Here is an 18,614-nt window from a genome sequence, read left to right as displayed (position 1 = left end):
CCTTTGGTGTATGCCATGCTTTAGGCATGCTTTGGCTACAGAGGGGCTTTCTAACATCCTCTGGCAAAGCTATTGCTAATGGAAACCTTATCAAGGACCTCCTATCTGCCCTGAAACTTCCCTCTGCTCTAGCAATTGTACATTGTCCTGCCCACATAGGGAATAATGATCCTGTTTCAAAGGGGAATGCATGAGCTGATTCAGCAGCTAAGCTCGCTGCTTTAGAAGCCCCTGAACATGTATTTAACCTCTCACCTTCTGAGGATGTTTCTCTCCACCTAACTTATGATGATTCTGAAGTAGAAAAGTGGAAAAAGAGATTCAAGGCTAAACAGATCAATGGAGTCTGGATGTCTTCAGAGGGAAAACCACTTCTCCCACGGAAATTCTATCACCAGATATGCCTCTCTATTCACAAGAAAGGCTATTTTGGCACACAAGGCATTGTGGACTCAGAAGGACCTGGTTAGCACCAGGTATAACACAGCATCTCGAATCTGCTCAGGCTGCTCCACATGTCAATCTTACAATCAACATGCCTTCCGTGCTAAAGCATATGGAGGGTGCCCTTTGGCATTTACACCTTTTGAACATCTACAAATTGACTTTATTTCTATGCCCAAAGCAGGACAATATAAATTTTGCCTTGTTATTGTTGACCAGTTCACTCGATGGGTGGAGGCTTTTCTTGCCCCATGAGCAACTGCTGGCTTTGTGGCCAAAGCTCTCCATAAATAAATTGTTCCTCACTTTGGGCCACCAGCATACATTGACTCTGATAGAGATACATATTTTACAGATTCAATTCTCTCCCAGATTTATTCTTTCTTGGGAGTAACTCCTAGATTTCATACTCCTTACCACCCTCAAAGCTCAGGCCAAGTTGAATATATGAATAAAGAGCTTAAGAGCATGATTGGCAAATTATGTACTGAAACCCATTTAAAATGGCTTGATGTTCTGCCCTTGGCATTATTCTATCTGTGCAGTAGACCAAGAGGTGAACTCCACATATCTCCTTATGAGATGCTTTTTGGTCACCCTCCTATCCAAGCCAAAACTTTTTCCCCAGTCTATACATAACTGGTGGGAGGTGATACTTCTGTTGCTTCCTATATACAGGAACTACAAACTAGGCTACGTGAACTCCATGAAGCAGGAGTTGTTGTACAAGCTGGTCTTTTAGACTTTTCCTTACATGATTTAAATCCTGAAGATGATGCGACCCAGCCCACTTGGGAGGGACTTTCAGGTATTATTGACAACTCCTACTGCTATTAAAATTGGAGAAAAAGAATCTTGGATTCATTGTTCCCGCATGAAGCCTGCACCACTTGTGGGTAAAGTAATTACAGATAAAACTCAACCAGCTGCTAAAGAGCAAAGAAATCGAACAGAACACAGTGGTAATAGTTCCAATTTGCAAGCATTATCACTCAATTGAAAACCCTGGAACTCAAACTCCATAAGGTATCAGGAGATGGAAATTGTCTTTTCAGAGCCCTTGGAGACCAATTAGAAGGTCATTCCAAAAACCATCTCAAACACAGATAAGAAACTGCTAATTATATGCTCAGTCATAAAGAAGACTTTAGGTCTTTTATACAAACAGATATTCCCTTTGAAGAATATGTCACTGATTTGAAAAAAGTTGGTACTTGTGCTGGGAACGATGCCATTTTAGCCTTTGCCAAATATAACCAACTGAATGTAATCATTCACCAGTTGAATGAACCTTTATGGCAAATTTGTGGCACAGACAAAGTCGACATTAAAGAACTCCATATTTTCTACCATAATGGTCATTATGACAGCATTAGAAGAATCAATGATTATTCAGAAACCCCTGCCACTTTGGCATGCAGAGAATTGGAGAACCAGTTTAAAAAATGTGGTGTACACCAAATTCTAGCATTATAAGCTCTTACCTTAAACAAGCTTTTCCTCCTACGGGTGAAGAACTTCTCCACCAAGAGCACATGGCTCTGTCTTCTAGAAAGGGTTATTGAACCTTACTGCTTGATTTATAAGGCAATTAATGAACATATTGAGTCTCGCTGATGTTTTATTTCCTTTTGATAAATTGTCATTTCAAGTATCTGTTATTGTCATTGTACTAGATAGAGAATTCATGGACAAGATGATGTGGTTTATTTGCTTAATGAAGATTCTGTAATAATGTTTAATAATATTAGCCATTTACATTCATTTATCATTTGTATGTCATTGTGACTATGTATACTCTGGGTATGGTTTGGGATTATATATATATTTCAAGTATATCCTAAGTTATGCAGTGTATCATGCTTTTACCATCAAATTATCTTTGGTGAAATTAATACTAGATTTATGATTTATGGAAACTTACCATTTCAGAAACTAATTGCTCTTACTGTGAGCTTAATGGAGATAGTTCAACTCCACGTTGCAGGCCCTGGAGAGAATATATGTACAACAGGAGGAGAGACAGGTACATGTAAGATACCCTGATGGAGGCTGAGAGAACAGCCAAATACATTCAGGAAGTCCATAGTTTGCTTATGAGAGCAGTTATGTAGAGCACAATTGCTGGACATAGTCCAGTTTCTTCCTCTCTCACTCCAAAAATGTTCTGGTGTCATGTTAGCCCTAATGCATGCACCTAGTTTAACTTAACTTGGCTTCTTCACTCAATCTGGTGGCATGGTCAGAATCCATCCACCTGAGGCCTAGCACAATTATTAGATGTCTATGCACCATGAGATGTGATATGGTAACCTTTCCATAACATTTTCAGGTGTCATCATGGACACATAACTAAATTTGGCCTTGATCCAGACATATAGTGGTAAAAAGTGTTAGTAATGTCATAACTGTCTCAGTTTTGTATTGTATATAGATATGAGTATCCTCCAAAGGGGGGACTCCAATATGCTATATATATATATATATATATATATATATATATATATATATATATATATATATAAAGTTTAAACTTGTTTTGTATATTTTGAAGAACTTCCATTGTTTAATTTGAACATTTTTGGACAATGCTATGCTAAAGATTAATGAAAATCCAGCAGTTCCACAGACAACCAGAATCCAGAGACAGCCAGAATCCAGAACAGAGTCTAGTTCCCCTGATGACATCTCAAACCTCCTTTGAAGACAAGATTTTAAGGACTTTAAATGGACATTTTTGTTTTTCCCTCTGTTACTATATACATCGTCTGTAATATGTATTTTCCCTTTCCTATATTGTTATTAGTATATTGTTTGTTAGCATTGGTTATGATATTCTGTTATTTTTTAAAAACTTATTTATTGTTTATTATTTATTATTTATTGTTCCATCAAGGAAACACCCTGTGTTTCTTGATGAAACAAAGGAGGGAATGTAAATAATTAATTGTTATTTGAGGTTTTTCTGCCTTGGTGTACACTGGCCTGGGGCTCTGCAAACCGCACAGTGCTTCACCCACTGGTTGTAGCTGTTGCCATGGCACCGGCACCTCATGTCATCACCACTCACCAACGCCTACATGGGCCTAGCAAAATTATAATGATTGGAAGCCTAGTGAGGGCAGTCATGTGACTGTCAGAGTGGCTATCCCATTGGCTGGGGCTGTGTGGGGTTTTTCTGGGATTGGGGGAGGAGAATTGGGTATTCTAGCTGGACACTGGAAGGTGACAGGAGTTCTGCTGCATATTTTCAGCTGATTCCTTGGCAGTGGTATTTTTTAAGGTTGTATAATTTCCCTTTCCCCATTTTATTTCCTTTCCCTTGATCCTACTTATCCTATTTGTGTTTTTTTTTTTAAGTTTGCTCTTGTTAAAATAAATTCTGTTCTGTTTTGAGGGAGGCTGCTGGTCTCACCGAGCCACTTAGCTAACACTCCCCAATTAAAAATTGGTCCCCACAGAAGGTAAAATGGATAATTTTGACCACATGAAATTAAAATGGTTTTGCACAAACACAACCAGGATAGCCAAAATTAAAAGGAAATAAGAAAACTGTAGGGGAAATATATGGCAAGTTTTTCTGATAAAGGTCTCATTTCTCAAACATGTAGGGAATTGAGCCAAATGTATAAAAATAACAGCCATTCCCTAATTGGTAAATGCTCAAAGGATATGAAAAGGCAGTTTTTAGAAGAAAAAAATCAAAGCTATTCATAATCATAAGAAAAATTATCTAACTTGCTATTAATTAAAGAAATGCAAATTAAAACACCTCCGAGATAATACCTTTCATCCACCAGATTGGCTAACATCACAGAAAAAAAATAACAAATGCTGGAGAGGATGTGGTAAAATAGGGATACTAATGTACTGTTGGTGGAGTTGTGAATTAGTCCAACCATTCTGGAAAACAATTTGAAACTATGCCCAAAGGGCTATAAAAAAACTATGTATACCATCTGACCCAGAAATAGCACTACTAGATTTATATCCCAAAGAGATCAAAGAAAAAGGAAATGGACCTATATGTATAAAATTAATTGTAGCAAAGAATTAGGGAATGGCTGAACAAGTTATGGTATATGATTGTTATGGAATACTATTTTGCTACAAGAAATTACAAGCAGAATGGTTTCAAAAAAACCTGGGAAGACTTATATGAACTGATACAAAGTGAAGTGAGCAGAACCAGGAGAACATTGTGCACAGTAATCAATATTATAATGACTTAGCTATTTTGATCAATACAGTGATCAAAGATGATTCTAAAGGACTTATGATGAAAACTGATATCCACCTTCTGTTAAAAGAACTGACAGTCTGAATGACAATTAAAGCATAATTTTTTCATTTTATTTTTATTGGTTTTTTGCAACATGGCTAATATGGAAATATATTTTGCATGATTTCACATGTATAAATGATGTCACATTTCATGCCTTCTTAATGGGTGGTGGAGAGTGGGAAGGAGGGAGGGAATTTGGAACTCAAAAAATTTTTAAATATGTGAAAACTAAATAAATATTTTTAAGTTTCAAAAATTAAGTATATTTTATATTATATGCCATATATAATATATTTATATTATAGAAACAAAATGTATTCTGATATGTATTTACTTTGTAGGCTTCTGTTCAGAGACACGTGTACTTTATGTGTTCTCTTCCATTAAATTGCATTTATATCATACACTTTAAAGAGTTTCAGCTGGATATATAGATATAGATATATATGTTTAAATCTGGGAACATTATTATACTCTGTCTTTCCTGTTTTTATTATAGCTTTTACTTCACTGCCAGCAATTCTTTGCCATGTTAGTGAAGAAGGTTATGTATAGTTGGCGTGAGTGGAAGATGATAACAGCACAGATTCTGGTGCCTCTGACATGTACTACTATAGCTCTTATGGCCATCAACTACTCTTCCAAGATTCCAGATCCATCTGCTCTCAAATTGTCCTTAAATGCATACGATAAGACAATTGTACCTTACAATTTCTCTGGATCTTTAAGTCTTGAAAACATCTTTATTCAAATGCTGGATAGTGATGGACAGATACCCATGCCAGTGTCAGGTAAGAATAATATAGAAATGTATTGTTGAATTATGAAACCTTGTCAGAGGTCTTTTGCAAGAAAACATCCCTGTATGTTGTTATCTTGTACTAACAAAGTCCCACGAAATCACCTGCCTTATATTATACTCTGTATACATTTGCATATCTTCCTCTGGGTCAGATTTTAATCACTGGTACAATGGAGACCTGTCTTGTCCATATAGTCTAAGGAAACCAAAAGGAGAGACCCCTTTGAGGAGAGAAAGGTCCACTAGCCTGTTTAACTATGGATGGGAAAAGGATTTGGCAAACTAGCATGTGCTGATTTGGTTGTTAAAGAATGGTGGCTGCTGATAAGAAACCAACCCCATAAAAAACTAACTAATCTCTTCTTTGAGAGTTTAATTCTGGGGCAGCTAGGTGGCGCAGTGGATAGAGCACCGGCCCTGGACTCAGGAGCACCTGAGTTCAAATCCGACCTCAGACACTTAACACTTACTAGCTGTGTGACCTTGGGCAAGTCACTTGACCCCAATTGCCTCACTTAAAAAAAAAAAAAAAGAGAGAGAGAGTTTAATTCTGAGGTTCCCTGTGTCTTTACTCTCAAGAAATGGTGCCCTGGAAAGTGTTTGGTCTTCACCAAAAGGTGATTATCCAAATGGATAACCTTAATACTTGCAGACCTTCAGCTTTTTCATGTTATGTTAGAACACTTAGTATGATTCAGTGAGCAGAAGTGACTTTTAAAAACTAACATATTTACAACCATATTTTTATAAGGTGGGTCACATTTCTTTCCAACTTTAACTCATCTTATTTTCCCTTGTATTTTCTTGAACATTTAAGGAATCCTGGACACTATACAGACAGAGCTCCTCTGAGTAGAAGGTTCTGTACAAGCATCTTAGCTTAGGGTACTTTATACTGTCACCAAACAAGACTAATTATAGTTTCTCAAATATACCATATACATTTTCATTTCTGGGCCTTCACCCTGAAACATCATGTCCCATGCACTCTTCATGTTGAAAGGCTACCTATTCTTTATAGCCCCTGCTGACATTCCATGAAGCTTTCCTTTCTATCTAAAGGTGATCTCTGTCCTCTGAACCAACATAGTATTATTTTTCAATCCTCTAATGTGGTTATACTTAATTTTGTCATATTTATTTGAAAATGTCTTATATATGCACTACTAGAATATAAACTATGTGTTCATGAAGGGCAGGGACCAATATTTAACAAATATTACACATCTCAGCATCCAATATAGGGCTCAACACATCATTAGCACTCAAAAATGGTTTTTTAATTGACAGGATTTTTCAAACTGACAGAAACTATAAAATCAAATTTCAGCAAGCCAAGAGAAATTCTCCCTTTCTCTGCTACTTTTTACCTTGAATGAAATATCAGTCCATAATTTAATTTAGTTGGAACTTTGAGTATGTGAAGAGGTATGATGTAAACTAAGATTGGACAGGTAGGTTGAAACCAGATCATAAAAAATTCTAAATGCCAGGATGAGGGGGTAGTAAATTGTCCTTGAGGCAATCAGGACTCACTAAACAATTTGAATAAGGAAGTGATAGGTTTAGAACTGTTCTTTAGGATGATTATTTTGACAGTTATAGATTCAAAATGGATCTCTACTGGTCACATATTGACTTAAAAAACTATAAATTAGGGGCAGCTGGTAGTGCAATGGATAAAGCACTGGCCCTGGATTCAGGACTACCTGAATTCAAATCCAGCCTCAGACACTTGACACTTACTAGCTGTGTGACCCTGGGCAAGTCACTTAACCCTCATTGCCCCACAAAAAGCAGCAACAACAACCTACAAATTAACATTATGTTGTATTGTATTTTTATTTATTTTGTTCAACTTTTCCCAATTACATTTTAATCTGGTTTTGGTCACACTCAGGAGTTTTATAGGCCCTGAGGCTGAGAGTGTTAACACCTCTGGATTGGAGGAAAGAAAAATTTGGAAACAGGGAGACTAACTAGGAGGCTATTGGAATAATCCAGTTAAGGCGTGATAGGGGCCTAAGTTAGAATGGTAGCCATGTGAATAGAGAAAAGGGAATGATTATGAGAGAAAGAATCAATAGGACTTAGCAACTGAAAAACAAGGATAACTTGAAGGTTTCAAACCTGAATAACTGAGAATATGATAGTACTCAACAAAAATAAGAAAGTTGGGAAGGTTGGATTTAGGTGAGAAGATATTAAATTCCATTTTGGACATGTTCAGTTTGCAGTGCCAATGTGGAAGCATTTAATGGTCATTAACTTGTGTGAGGCTGGAGTTTTGTAGTGAATTAGGAGCTTAAGTATTCAGATTCGTGGGTCATCCACATAGCACTGATAGTTTGTCCTAGTTCTTCTTACTTCATACTCTATCAATTCATATGTATCCCAGGTGTCTCTGAAACTTTACCTTTTGTCATTTTCTATGGTACAATAATATTCCCTTACATTCAAATACCATTCTTTGCTCAGCCATTTACCAGTTAATGGGTAATCCCCTATATTTCCAGTTCTTTGTTACAACAAAAATAGGTACTATATTTTTGTACCCTTGGATCTTTTTCTTCTTTTTTTTAAATCTCTTTGGGCTATAGGCCTCATAGTGATTTCATATCACTTGGTTAAATTGTACAGACTTTTTAGTGATTTGGGGGACATTGTTCCATATTTCTTTCCAGAATGGTCAAAAGCCATATTTTAAAGGGCTAAAGATTAAATGAATGGGTAGTGAAGAAATGAAAGTCAACAAATAAAGCTCCTACTTTTGAGGAGTTTTTGATAGTAATGTGGAGGAAATATCTAAGATGATATTTTGAGTACATGGCAGAGTCAAATGAACGGTTTTGTTTTTTAAGGGATGGGAGACCATGTTTATAAGTCAATAGGAAGAAGGCAATAAATAAAGAAAAGATGATCATTTACTCTTATTCTTCTTCCTTTTCAATGGGGTTGAGCTTCTGGAGAGAATGAAAAGGGATAGAATCAAAGGTAAAAGTAGAAGGGAAGATCATCAACTGAGAGATAAAGTTTTTTGGATGCCAGTTGAACACACAAGATAAGTAAGGAAAACACATAGCTGTGATTGATCAGTTCAGACCACCCAGCCAAGATGAACTGTGTCCTTTCTCACTAAATCTATGATCTTATGATTGTCATACAATAATGAGGGCTCAGTTGAAATTTGATAACATGAATTTGTAGTGGACTTAGTCAAAACTATTGCACAAATTCCTTGAGAAGGTTTCAAAAGCTCATGAGAATAAGCAAAGAAGGCAGATTCAGTGAGCAATCCAGAGCTGAAGATTGGCAGAGCATGAAGATAGGAAAAAGAGGAGACAAAGGATTCCAATAAAGGTGGAGAAAATTTCATAAGTAAACTGATTAGCTCTGGTATCAAATTTGTGAAGGAAGGGAAAGAGGCTAAAGCAAAGATGATGGACAAGGGAAAGATTCTGTTTAAATTAATGAAAACTTCTTTGAATGGAGGAACAACCCCTTTCTCTGCCTTAATTGTGTAAAGGAAACCTAAACTTTGCTGCTTAGCCTTAAAATGCACATTCACACTTATTTACTGATGCTGCTATTTGAGGGGAAAGCACAACATTATAGCTAAAAATAAATAAGTAAATATTAATTTAATTTCTACCTTAAGAATGCAGGCATAGGTAGTTGTAGAATCTAGTAACTGTTTTTTAAATGTTTTCCCCAAACTGAAAAGCTTCTGCACAAACAAAATTTATGTACCTACAATAGGAAAGAAAGCAATCAATTGGAGAAAAAATCTATCACATTTCTCTGGTAAGAGTTTGGTATCCAAATTATTTAAAAATTTTATAGATATATTTAAGACCAAAAGCTATTCCCCAGTAGATAAATGATCAAAGGATGTGAACAAAAATTCTCAAAAGAAGAATTGTAAACTATTAACCATATGAAAGAATGTTCCAAAGCATTCTATAATAGAAATTGAAAGAATCCTGAGATTTTAACTCTTACTCTGAAAATTGGTAAAATGTGATCATCACTGTTGGAGGTTTTGTAGAAAGATCAGTACCCTAGTGCATTATTGGTGGAATTGTGAAAGCACAATTTTGGAAAAAAGTAAAGAATTAAACAATGTGATTAAGTATTCACACACTTTGAACCATTACTTAGGGTTAAACCCTAAGGAGACCATTGATATGACAAAGTCCCCACATAGAACTTCAAAATATTTTATATAGTCACTTTTTATTATAGGAAAGAATTGGAAACAATGCCAATTGATCAGGGAATGTGAATGTCATGGAATATAACTATGGTGTTAGAAATTTAAAATGTGGTAATACAGAGAAGCATAGAAAGATCTGTCAAGAAAACAACAGGCACAATGACTAAACCAACATTTAATGGAAAAAATCAAAAGTGTCACCAAAAAATATGATGGTGATGGAATATTACTGTGCAGTAAGAAATGACAAACAGGATGACTTCAAAAAAGCCTGGAAAAAAACATGTATGAAATGATGTATTGGAAAGTGAGCAGAACCAAGAGAATGCTATACATAGAGACAGCAATAGTTGCATGAAGAACTGTTAATGACTTAACTATTCTCAACAGTACATTAATCCAAGACAATCTCAAAAGAATATCGATGAAACATACTATCCACCTCCAAAGAAAGAACTGATAATTGATGGAACAGATTGAAGCGTGCTAGCTTTTGCGTTCTTTCATTAAGTGACAAATAGATGGGTGATGTTTTGCATGATCATATATGTATAACCCATTTGGATTGTTTGCCACTTCGGGGAGGGAGGAAAGGAGGGATAGAAATTGGAACAGAAAAAAAAAATCTAAATAAAAATGTTTAATCTGAAAAAAAATTTTTTTAAAGAAGGTGGGGGAGGGGTGTGTTGGGAAGGGTTCAGGAGCTATACATGTATTTATATACACATACATAAATATATATGTTGCACAAAAAAAAATAGAACAAGCATGGCTCAAAAGAAGAGATATAAAAAGATAACCCCTACCACACCCCTTTGCAGAAGTGGGAAGTTCACAAGTGTGATATGATACATATATTTTCAGACTTTTGATGTATTGCTCCGTTATGTTAATTTTTTCACCTTTTTATTGTCTTCTCTAAAAATATTACTTGTTATATAGAATGGCTCTCTTGGTAGGAAGAAGGGAGAAAATTGTGATTTTTTTAAAAAAATTTTAATACCTTGCTTCTCTGGATAGTGGTACTTGTAACCCTGAACATCTATTCTCATAAATAAACTCTCATCTAATGGATATTTAGGATATTTCTACTAATCATCACTTTCTCAACTCTAGATATAAATATGACTCTAGTTAGTCTTTAAGTTGAAAAGTTCTATGTTCAGAACAGAATTTTAGAAGGAACTAAAGAATTAATCAAGTAAACGTTATTCAGTGGTAGGGTATTCACTAAAGCAGTACTGTAGTCAGCATGGTCAAACTGAACCTATAGTATCTGGTGAATCAGCCATTTAGGCAACTAAAAGTCAGCTTACTAGGTCTTTTCAGGCAGTATTAGATAAAGCAAATCACAGTTTGCGTTCTCATAGTCTATTTAAGTATAAAAAGGAATTGGCTTTCTCCAGTAAATATATGTCAGCTTAATAATTCAGAGCTAAAAAGATGCTTCCACTCAGAAATTATAGCATATGCTAAGCACTCTCCAATCAAAAGCCACATTTTAATAAAATGATAGCTACTCTTTCCATCACCTAACACTTTTCAGAATATATCTCTCTGGATTTTGATCCTTCTTTTCTTTACTCACTACTTGTGGCCTTTCATGACTTTACTGTATTCTTTTCCAAGCATGAAAGCATAAATACTCTCTACCTTGGACTCTGTAAACTTGGCATTTTTGCAGGATAATTCCAGTATGGTCCTTGTCATTTTGTTAGCTACATTGCAACTAGTTAAAATTTTTCTTATACATAATAAGCTATTCTGTATCTGTAAAATGAGAAGACTATATTATACAATTTCTACAGTCCCTTTTAGCTCTGAAATTCTATAATTCTTTCAATATGATCCTTTAAAGCAGTGATCGCCAAAGTCAGGTAGAAAAAATGCTCTGTTAGGGTATGGGGAAATATGTTAGAACTTCTATTTATATTTATTTTTATCTTTGTAACCAGTATGATCTGGCTCACTCTACCAGAGCCAAGTAATCTGTGTCATACCCCCAGGGTTCTTGGAGTATCCTGAATGGTTTTTTCTGTTGCCATCCATTTTAGCTTGCATCAGTTGTTTCCCTCCAGTGTTTGGTGCCAATAACTAACACCCCAGTTCTATTTTAAGAACTTGACATCAATTAGCTTTTACAAGAGAATTGTTACTTTGAAGATATCATAAGAATGAAAGTACAAATATTTTCCCCCAACACCTTGGAGGCATAACCTCTCTAATCCCAAATCAGACTCTGGAGAGAGTAGATTCACTCTTAGCACAGTTTTTATATAGCATTGGGTCCATCAAGTTTACTTCCATATGCAGCATCTATTTGCTAGTGTGTGAGTCTTCATCTCAGCTAAAACTGGACTGGGTACCATGGGTCACTACCAAGGGCAACTTCTTGCTCCTTGGGGCATTAATTCTTAACTCTACAAATCCTGGATGCTGAAGTTCTTGAGGGTCTAGATGACTGCAAACCTAAACACTCACTCTCCTAACCTTTCAAAGATTTCAAAATTATAGTCTCTAATCTGTTCACCTACAATTCAAAAGAACAAATGCAGAGGCTGATGACCAAGGCCCACTTCACAGTACCATATGTCAACATCAGTGGAGAGCAACAATGACTTTTCTCCTTACATCACTGTGTCTTACCAAATGCTGTTAGTGAAGGAATCAAACCAAGAGCAGAGCAGCTAAATGGGAATAAAATCTTAGTATCAGATTTCTCTGGTAAAAGTATTCAAGTTATATAAACAATTAACATGTATTCTGGGTTACATGAGGAACAAGATAGAGGACTAGACATTTTCTCTAATTTCCATGACCTCATAAACCTTTCCAAAACAGAAATTATGTGCTAAAGATAAAGCAACTTCAGCTTTATCCATGGTCTAGGATACCTAGAATCTTGTACACTTTCCACTGTTAAGGGATGGCAAGCACAAATATACTGACCAGATGTGTCTTAGGCTATGATTTCAGTGAGAAGGAGCTAGCGCACACCCACTGAATATAGTAGCAAGGGGTGGGGACCCTGTGGGTTGTGAGCACTTGCAGAAGAGCAGAGTCCCTGGTTTCAGTTCCAGGTAGAGGACAGCTATATGTTACAGCCACCAGAGGGATCACAGGGAGCAAGATCATTTGTAGGACAGTGTGGTTGGAGTCCTAACTGTGGCTTAGAAGTGAGGAGGAGACCCTAAGTTTGGGTCCCAAGACAGACTTCAGAAAATAACTGCTAAAAAAAATAATAAAATAAAATAAAACAAAAATAAATAAATAAAAATGAGCAAGCAAAGAAGAAAGAACCCTGGGGCAGCTAGGTGGTGTAGTGGATGGGGCACTGGCCCTAGATTCAAGAGGACCTGAGTCTAGGTCCAGTCTCAGACACTTGACACTTACTAGCTGTGTGACCCTTGTGGCAAGTCACTTAACCCTCTTTGCCCTGCAAAAAAAGAAGAAGGAGAAGAAGGAGGAGGAGAAGGAACCCAACCATAGATAGTTACTATAAGGATAGATCTGGGCTCATAATCAGAGGAAGATAATGTAGCTTTAAAAAAGGCACTCCTGGGGCAGCTAGATGGTGCAGTGAATAGAGCACCAGCCCTGGAGTCAGGAGGACCTGAGTTCAAATCTGGCCTCAGACATTTGACAATTACTAGCTGTGTGACCCTGGGCAAGTCACTTAACTCCAATTGCCTCACCAAAAAAAAAAAAAAAAAAGGCACTCCTTTTTCAAACAGAAATGTCAAATAGGCCCAAGCACACAAAGAGTTCTTGGAAGGACTTGAAAAGGACTCTAAAGACCAAATAAGAGAGAGTGAGGAAAAATTAGGGGAAAATATAAGAGCAATCTGAGAAAATCAAGAAAATTATGGAAATAAATTCAAAAAATTTGAAATAGAAAACCTAAAACTTAAGGAAGAAAATAATTCCTTGAAAACTAGAATTCAGCAAGGGAAAGATGATGTTCTTAGACAACAAGAAACCATAAAACAAAACCAAAAGAATGAAAGAATAGAGAAAATGAAACATTTCATCAGAAAAACAAATATCTGAAGAACTAATTAAGAAGAAAGAATATGAGAATAATCAGACTACCAGAAAATTATGATTTTAAAAAGTCTTGATACAATATTACAAGAAATTATTAAGGAAAATTACCCTGAAGTTCTAGAATAAGAAGGAAAAGCAGAAATAGAAAAAAAAATCTACTGATGACCACCTGAAAGAGATATCACAGGAGAAAAACCTACAGGAATATCATAGCCAAGTTTCAGAACTCCCAGGTTAAGGAGAAAATATTGGAAGCAATAAGAAAAAGCAATTTAAATATCATGGAGCTTCAATAAAAATTACACAAGACCTAGTAGCTACTATGCTGAATGGCCATAGGTCTTAGAATACTATATTCTGCAGAGCAAAAGAGCTGGGGTTACAACCAAGGGTAACAAAGCCAGAAAAGTATCATCCTGAATGAAGAAAAAAAAGGATATTCAGTGAATTGAAAGACTTTCAGGGTTTGTGACAAAAAACTCAGAACTTGAGGAAAAATTCAACATATAATATCCTGGAGAAAAATAAGGTAAACATTAAAGATCAATTATAAGACTCAATAAGGACAAAGTGTTTACTACTTATATGTGAAAATATAAGTAGTACTTTTATGATTGTCATTATTATTTGGGTAATTTGATAGAAATGCTTTGGCTGACCTGAGTATGATGGGGTGATTCTAAAAAACTAAAACTTTATAGGGAGAAATGAAAAGGAGTAATGAGGTACAAAAAGAAAAGTTGATACAGAAGAAGCTAGTAGGGGGAGGGTAGGCAGTGAAGGAACTCTCATTATGGATGAGTTAAAAGGGGATAGAGGGGGGGCAGAGTATAGGGAGTAGGTAGGGTATAGAATAGATGGGCAAGGTAATGGGTAGAAGTAAAACAGAGGAATGAGGAGGGATAAGGTAAATAGGGTGAGAAGGATAGTGAGGAAAAATAGGAAGGAGGAAAATGCACAAGTAATTGTAGCTTAGAATATGAATGGGATGAATTTACCCATAAAACAGAAATGGATAGCAGAATAACATTTTGAATTCAACAATATTGTTGCTTTTCAGGAAACATTATTAAAAAAGTAAGTAAAACCAATATAATTTTTAAATGACAGTTTTATCTAACTAATCTACCAACTCAAGGAAATCCTAATTAAATTATTTTTAAAATTTTACTGAGTTTGAAAAAATAATAACAAATCTCATTAGAAAGAATAAAAGGTCAGGAACTTCAAAGAAACCAGAAAAAGATGTAAAGGAAATAGTTTAAGCAATATCAGACTTTAAACTACATTGTAAGGTGAGAGCTTTGTTGAGTATAAAATGGATAATTTCAATTATTTTTAATTCAGTTTTTCTTGTACAAATAAAATCTATGGACCCAAGAATAGAAGGAATGCAGAAAATTTGGGGGAAAACTTTCATGGATAATCTCTCAGATAGGATGTGATTGGTTGGAATATTGCTGTAGAAATGATGAGAAGGTTGACTTGAAAAGGCATGAAAAGACTTGGACTTGTGAAGGAAGATGCTATCTACTTTCAGAGAAACAGATGATAAGTGGAAATAAGCATAGTATTACATATATATGTCTAAATATATATGCATATGTGTATAGATATCTATTGTATAAGTATATAAATGCATATCCATGCTTAATTGCAAACTTTTTTAGGGTAGATGGGGGAGAGGAGAAATAATAAAGTTAAAAGTACACAGAAGAGAACAAAAGAAAACCAACAAGGAAGCAAAGAAAATCTGGGCAGAATTTAAAACAATGTGTAGTATTTATTGTATAGGTTTTCTTAAAATAGAATTAACTGTTTTATATTGAATCCTCTCCATTGTATTTAGCAATGTTTTTTTCTTTTTCTAATTTTGCATTCAAGTTTAAATTTTTTTAAATGAACAAAAACAACAAAAAAATTAAGCTTAGATCAACATCTTATGGAATATTTCACAATACATACTAAATGGATAGGCAAACTTAATATTAAAGATCATAGGGGCAGCTAGGTGGCGCAGTGGATAAAGCGCCGGCCCTGGATTTAGGAGTACCTGAGTTCAAATCTGGCCTCAGACACTTAACACTTACTAGCTGTGTGACCCTGGGCAAGTCACTTAACCCCCATTGCCCCTCAAAAAAAATATTAAAGATCATATGATTTAAAAATTTGAAGAAAAATAGACTATATACAACTTACAGCTATGTGAAGAAAAGATATTCTTAACCAAACAAAAGATAGAAGCAATTATAAAAGATAAAATAGGTACCTTTGATTACTTGAAACTAAAAGCTTCTGCAAAGACAATATAAATGCATTTAAGATAAGAAGCTAAGTGGTCAGTTGGGTTAGGGGGAATCTCTGATAAGAATTTGGTATCCGAAGACTTCAAGGGCAGAGCCAAGATGTCGGAGGAAAGGCAGTGAGCTCTCAAACTCAAATCACTATCACTATCACTATCACTCCAAAAAACATCCAAATAACGCCGTAGGAAAATGCCCGGAGCAGCAAAACTCACCGAAGAATCATCTTCTAACCAAGAATGGCTTGGAAGGTCAGAAGGAGGGAGCTGCTGTGCTGAGACAGGAGTGGAGCCCAACCCCACAGTCACCCTGACACAGATCCAGTCCCAAGAAGGCCTCACCAGAGAAGGAGACCCCCAGAGCCTCTGAATCAGCTGAAGGGCCAGTGTCGTCTGGAACTAAGCTCACAGTCTGGTGAAAGGGCTGAGCCCTGGGCAGGGGGGAGACTACAGGGGTCTATGCTGGTGTTGAGACAGAACTTGGATTTTTCACCCCTGCTGAGAACCAGGAGGTAGGTTTGTGTAGCAGTGGCCCAGGTGGGGGAAGGGCACACGCTCTTTAGAGCTGACAACCACAACACATAAAGCTGGTTGATTAGCAAGTTGGTCAGGGGTCATCTAAGGGCCAGGGAACAGGCCAGGCAAGTGAAGAACCTGATCCTCCTTAAATCATGCCACCTGGGACTTCTGAAGCTTGGGATACTGCAGCCTGGAAACAGTGCCCCACTTTAAGGAGCTAAGAGTCAAGTAAAAGAAAGGCAAGATGAGAAGACAGAGAAAGGTGAGGACCATAGAAAGTTTCTTCAGTAACAAGGAAGATCGAGGTGCACCCTCAGAGGAAGATGTCAACATCAGGGCCCCTATATCTAAAGCTTCCAAGAAAAATATTCATTGGTCTCAGGCCATAGAGGTTCTCAAAAAAGGACTTTGAAGATAAAGTTAGAGGGGTAGAGGAGAAAATGGAAAGAGAAATGAGGGGGATGCAGGAAAGACATGAGAAAAAAGTCAATGGCTTGAAAAGTCAAATTGGTCAAATGGAAAAGGAGGTACAAAAGCTCTCTGATGAAAATAATTGCCTAAGAATGAGGATTGAACAAATAGAAGCCAGTGACTTTATGAGAAACCAAGATACAATAAAGCAAATCCAAATGAATAAAAAAATTGAGGGCAATGTGAAGTATCTTTTTGGTAAAACTGCTGACCTGGAAAATAGGTCCAGGAGAGATAATTTGAAAATTATTGGTCTACCTGAAAACCATGATGAAGGAAAGAGCTTAGACATCATCTTCCAAGATATTCTCAGAGAAAATTGCCCTGAAATTCTAGAAGAAGAAGCTAAAATAGAAATTGAAAGAATCCACCAATCACCTCTAGAAAGAGATCCCAAAAGGAAAACTCCTAGGAATAATACAGCCAAATTCCCGAGCTCTTGGAGAAAATATTGCAAGCTGCCAAAAAAGAAAGAATTCAAGTACTATGAAGCCCCAGTCAGGATAACACAAGATCTAGTAGCTTCTACATTAAAGGACCGGAGGCCATGGAATATGATATTCCAGAGGGCAAAGGAAATGGAATTACAACCAAGAATCACCTACCCAGAAAAATTCATCATAATATTTCAGCAGAAAAAATGGGACTTTAATGAAAAAGAAGACCTTCAGATATTCATGATGAAAAGACCTGAACTGAATGGCAAATTTGGCTTCCAAATACAAGACCCTAGAGAACCATAAAAAATTGGAGCTGGGGGACATGCCTGGGGTCATATGGTGGGCAACTGTCTTGTGTCTGAGGCCCGGTTTTGGCTGGTATCCCCCTGGGTCCAGGATGGATGCTTTGTTCACTGTGTCACCTAGCTGCCCCATGATGATATCTTTAGGGTTAAATTGAGGGGTGAAGGGTTAGGGAAGGGGGAAGGGCAGAGGTGAAATTCTACATGAAAGAAACAGGAAAAGGCTTATGGAGTGGGGGAAGAGATGGGAAAGGAGCAGGGCAGTAAATGAATTTTACACTCATCAGAAAAGGCTCAAAGACCTTAAACTCATCAGAACTGCCTCAAGGAGGGACTAACACACACCCAACTGGGTGGAGTAATCTATTTAATCTGGGCAGTAAATGAGCCTAACACTCATCAGAATTGGCTCAAAGACCTCAATCTCATTAGAATTGGCTCAAGGAGGGAATAATGTACACACTCAATTGGGTGGAGTAATCTCCCTAACCCTGCAGGAAAATAGGAGGGAAAGGGGATAAAGAGAGAGGGGCAAAAGAAGGAAGGGCATAGTGGGGGAGGGGACAGACAGAAGCAAATCCCTTTTGAAGAGTGATAGGATGAAAGAAGATGAATAATAGAATAAATATCATGGGGAAGAGAATAGGATGGAAGGGAAGCAGTTAACAATAGTAATCATGAAAAAGAGAAAAGGGGTGAAAATTGTACCAAAAAATATGTATAGCAACTCTTGGGGGAGGCTAAGAATTGAGAATCAAAGGTAATGTCCATCAATTGAGGAATGAT

The 18,614-nt window shown here is 36.5% G+C and overlaps 1 protein-coding gene across 1 annotated transcript in view; it reads left to right on the top strand.

Annotated features, from left to right (window-relative positions):
- Positions 1-18,614, top strand: part of LOC122735047 (phospholipid-transporting ATPase ABCA3-like) — a 226,913-nt gene that overhangs the window by 138,941 nt on the left and 69,358 nt on the right. Inside the window, exons 19-20 of the mRNA XM_043976297.1 lie at positions 5,229-5,490; positions 8,307-8,323. Of these exons, the coding sequence (XP_043832232.1) occupies positions 5,229-5,490; positions 8,307-8,323 (279 nt within the window). The remainder of the gene's footprint in view (positions 1-5,228; positions 5,491-8,306; positions 8,324-18,614) is intronic.

The sequence above is a fragment of the Dromiciops gliroides genome, chromosome 1 (genome assembly GCF_019393635.1).
Source record: "Dromiciops gliroides isolate mDroGli1 chromosome 1, mDroGli1.pri, whole genome shotgun sequence".
Taxonomy (NCBI): Eukaryota; Metazoa; Chordata; class Mammalia; order Microbiotheria; family Microbiotheriidae; genus Dromiciops; species Dromiciops gliroides.
Note: the sequence above shows the minus strand (reverse complement) of the source record. Positions and strands in the feature narration are given on the sequence as shown.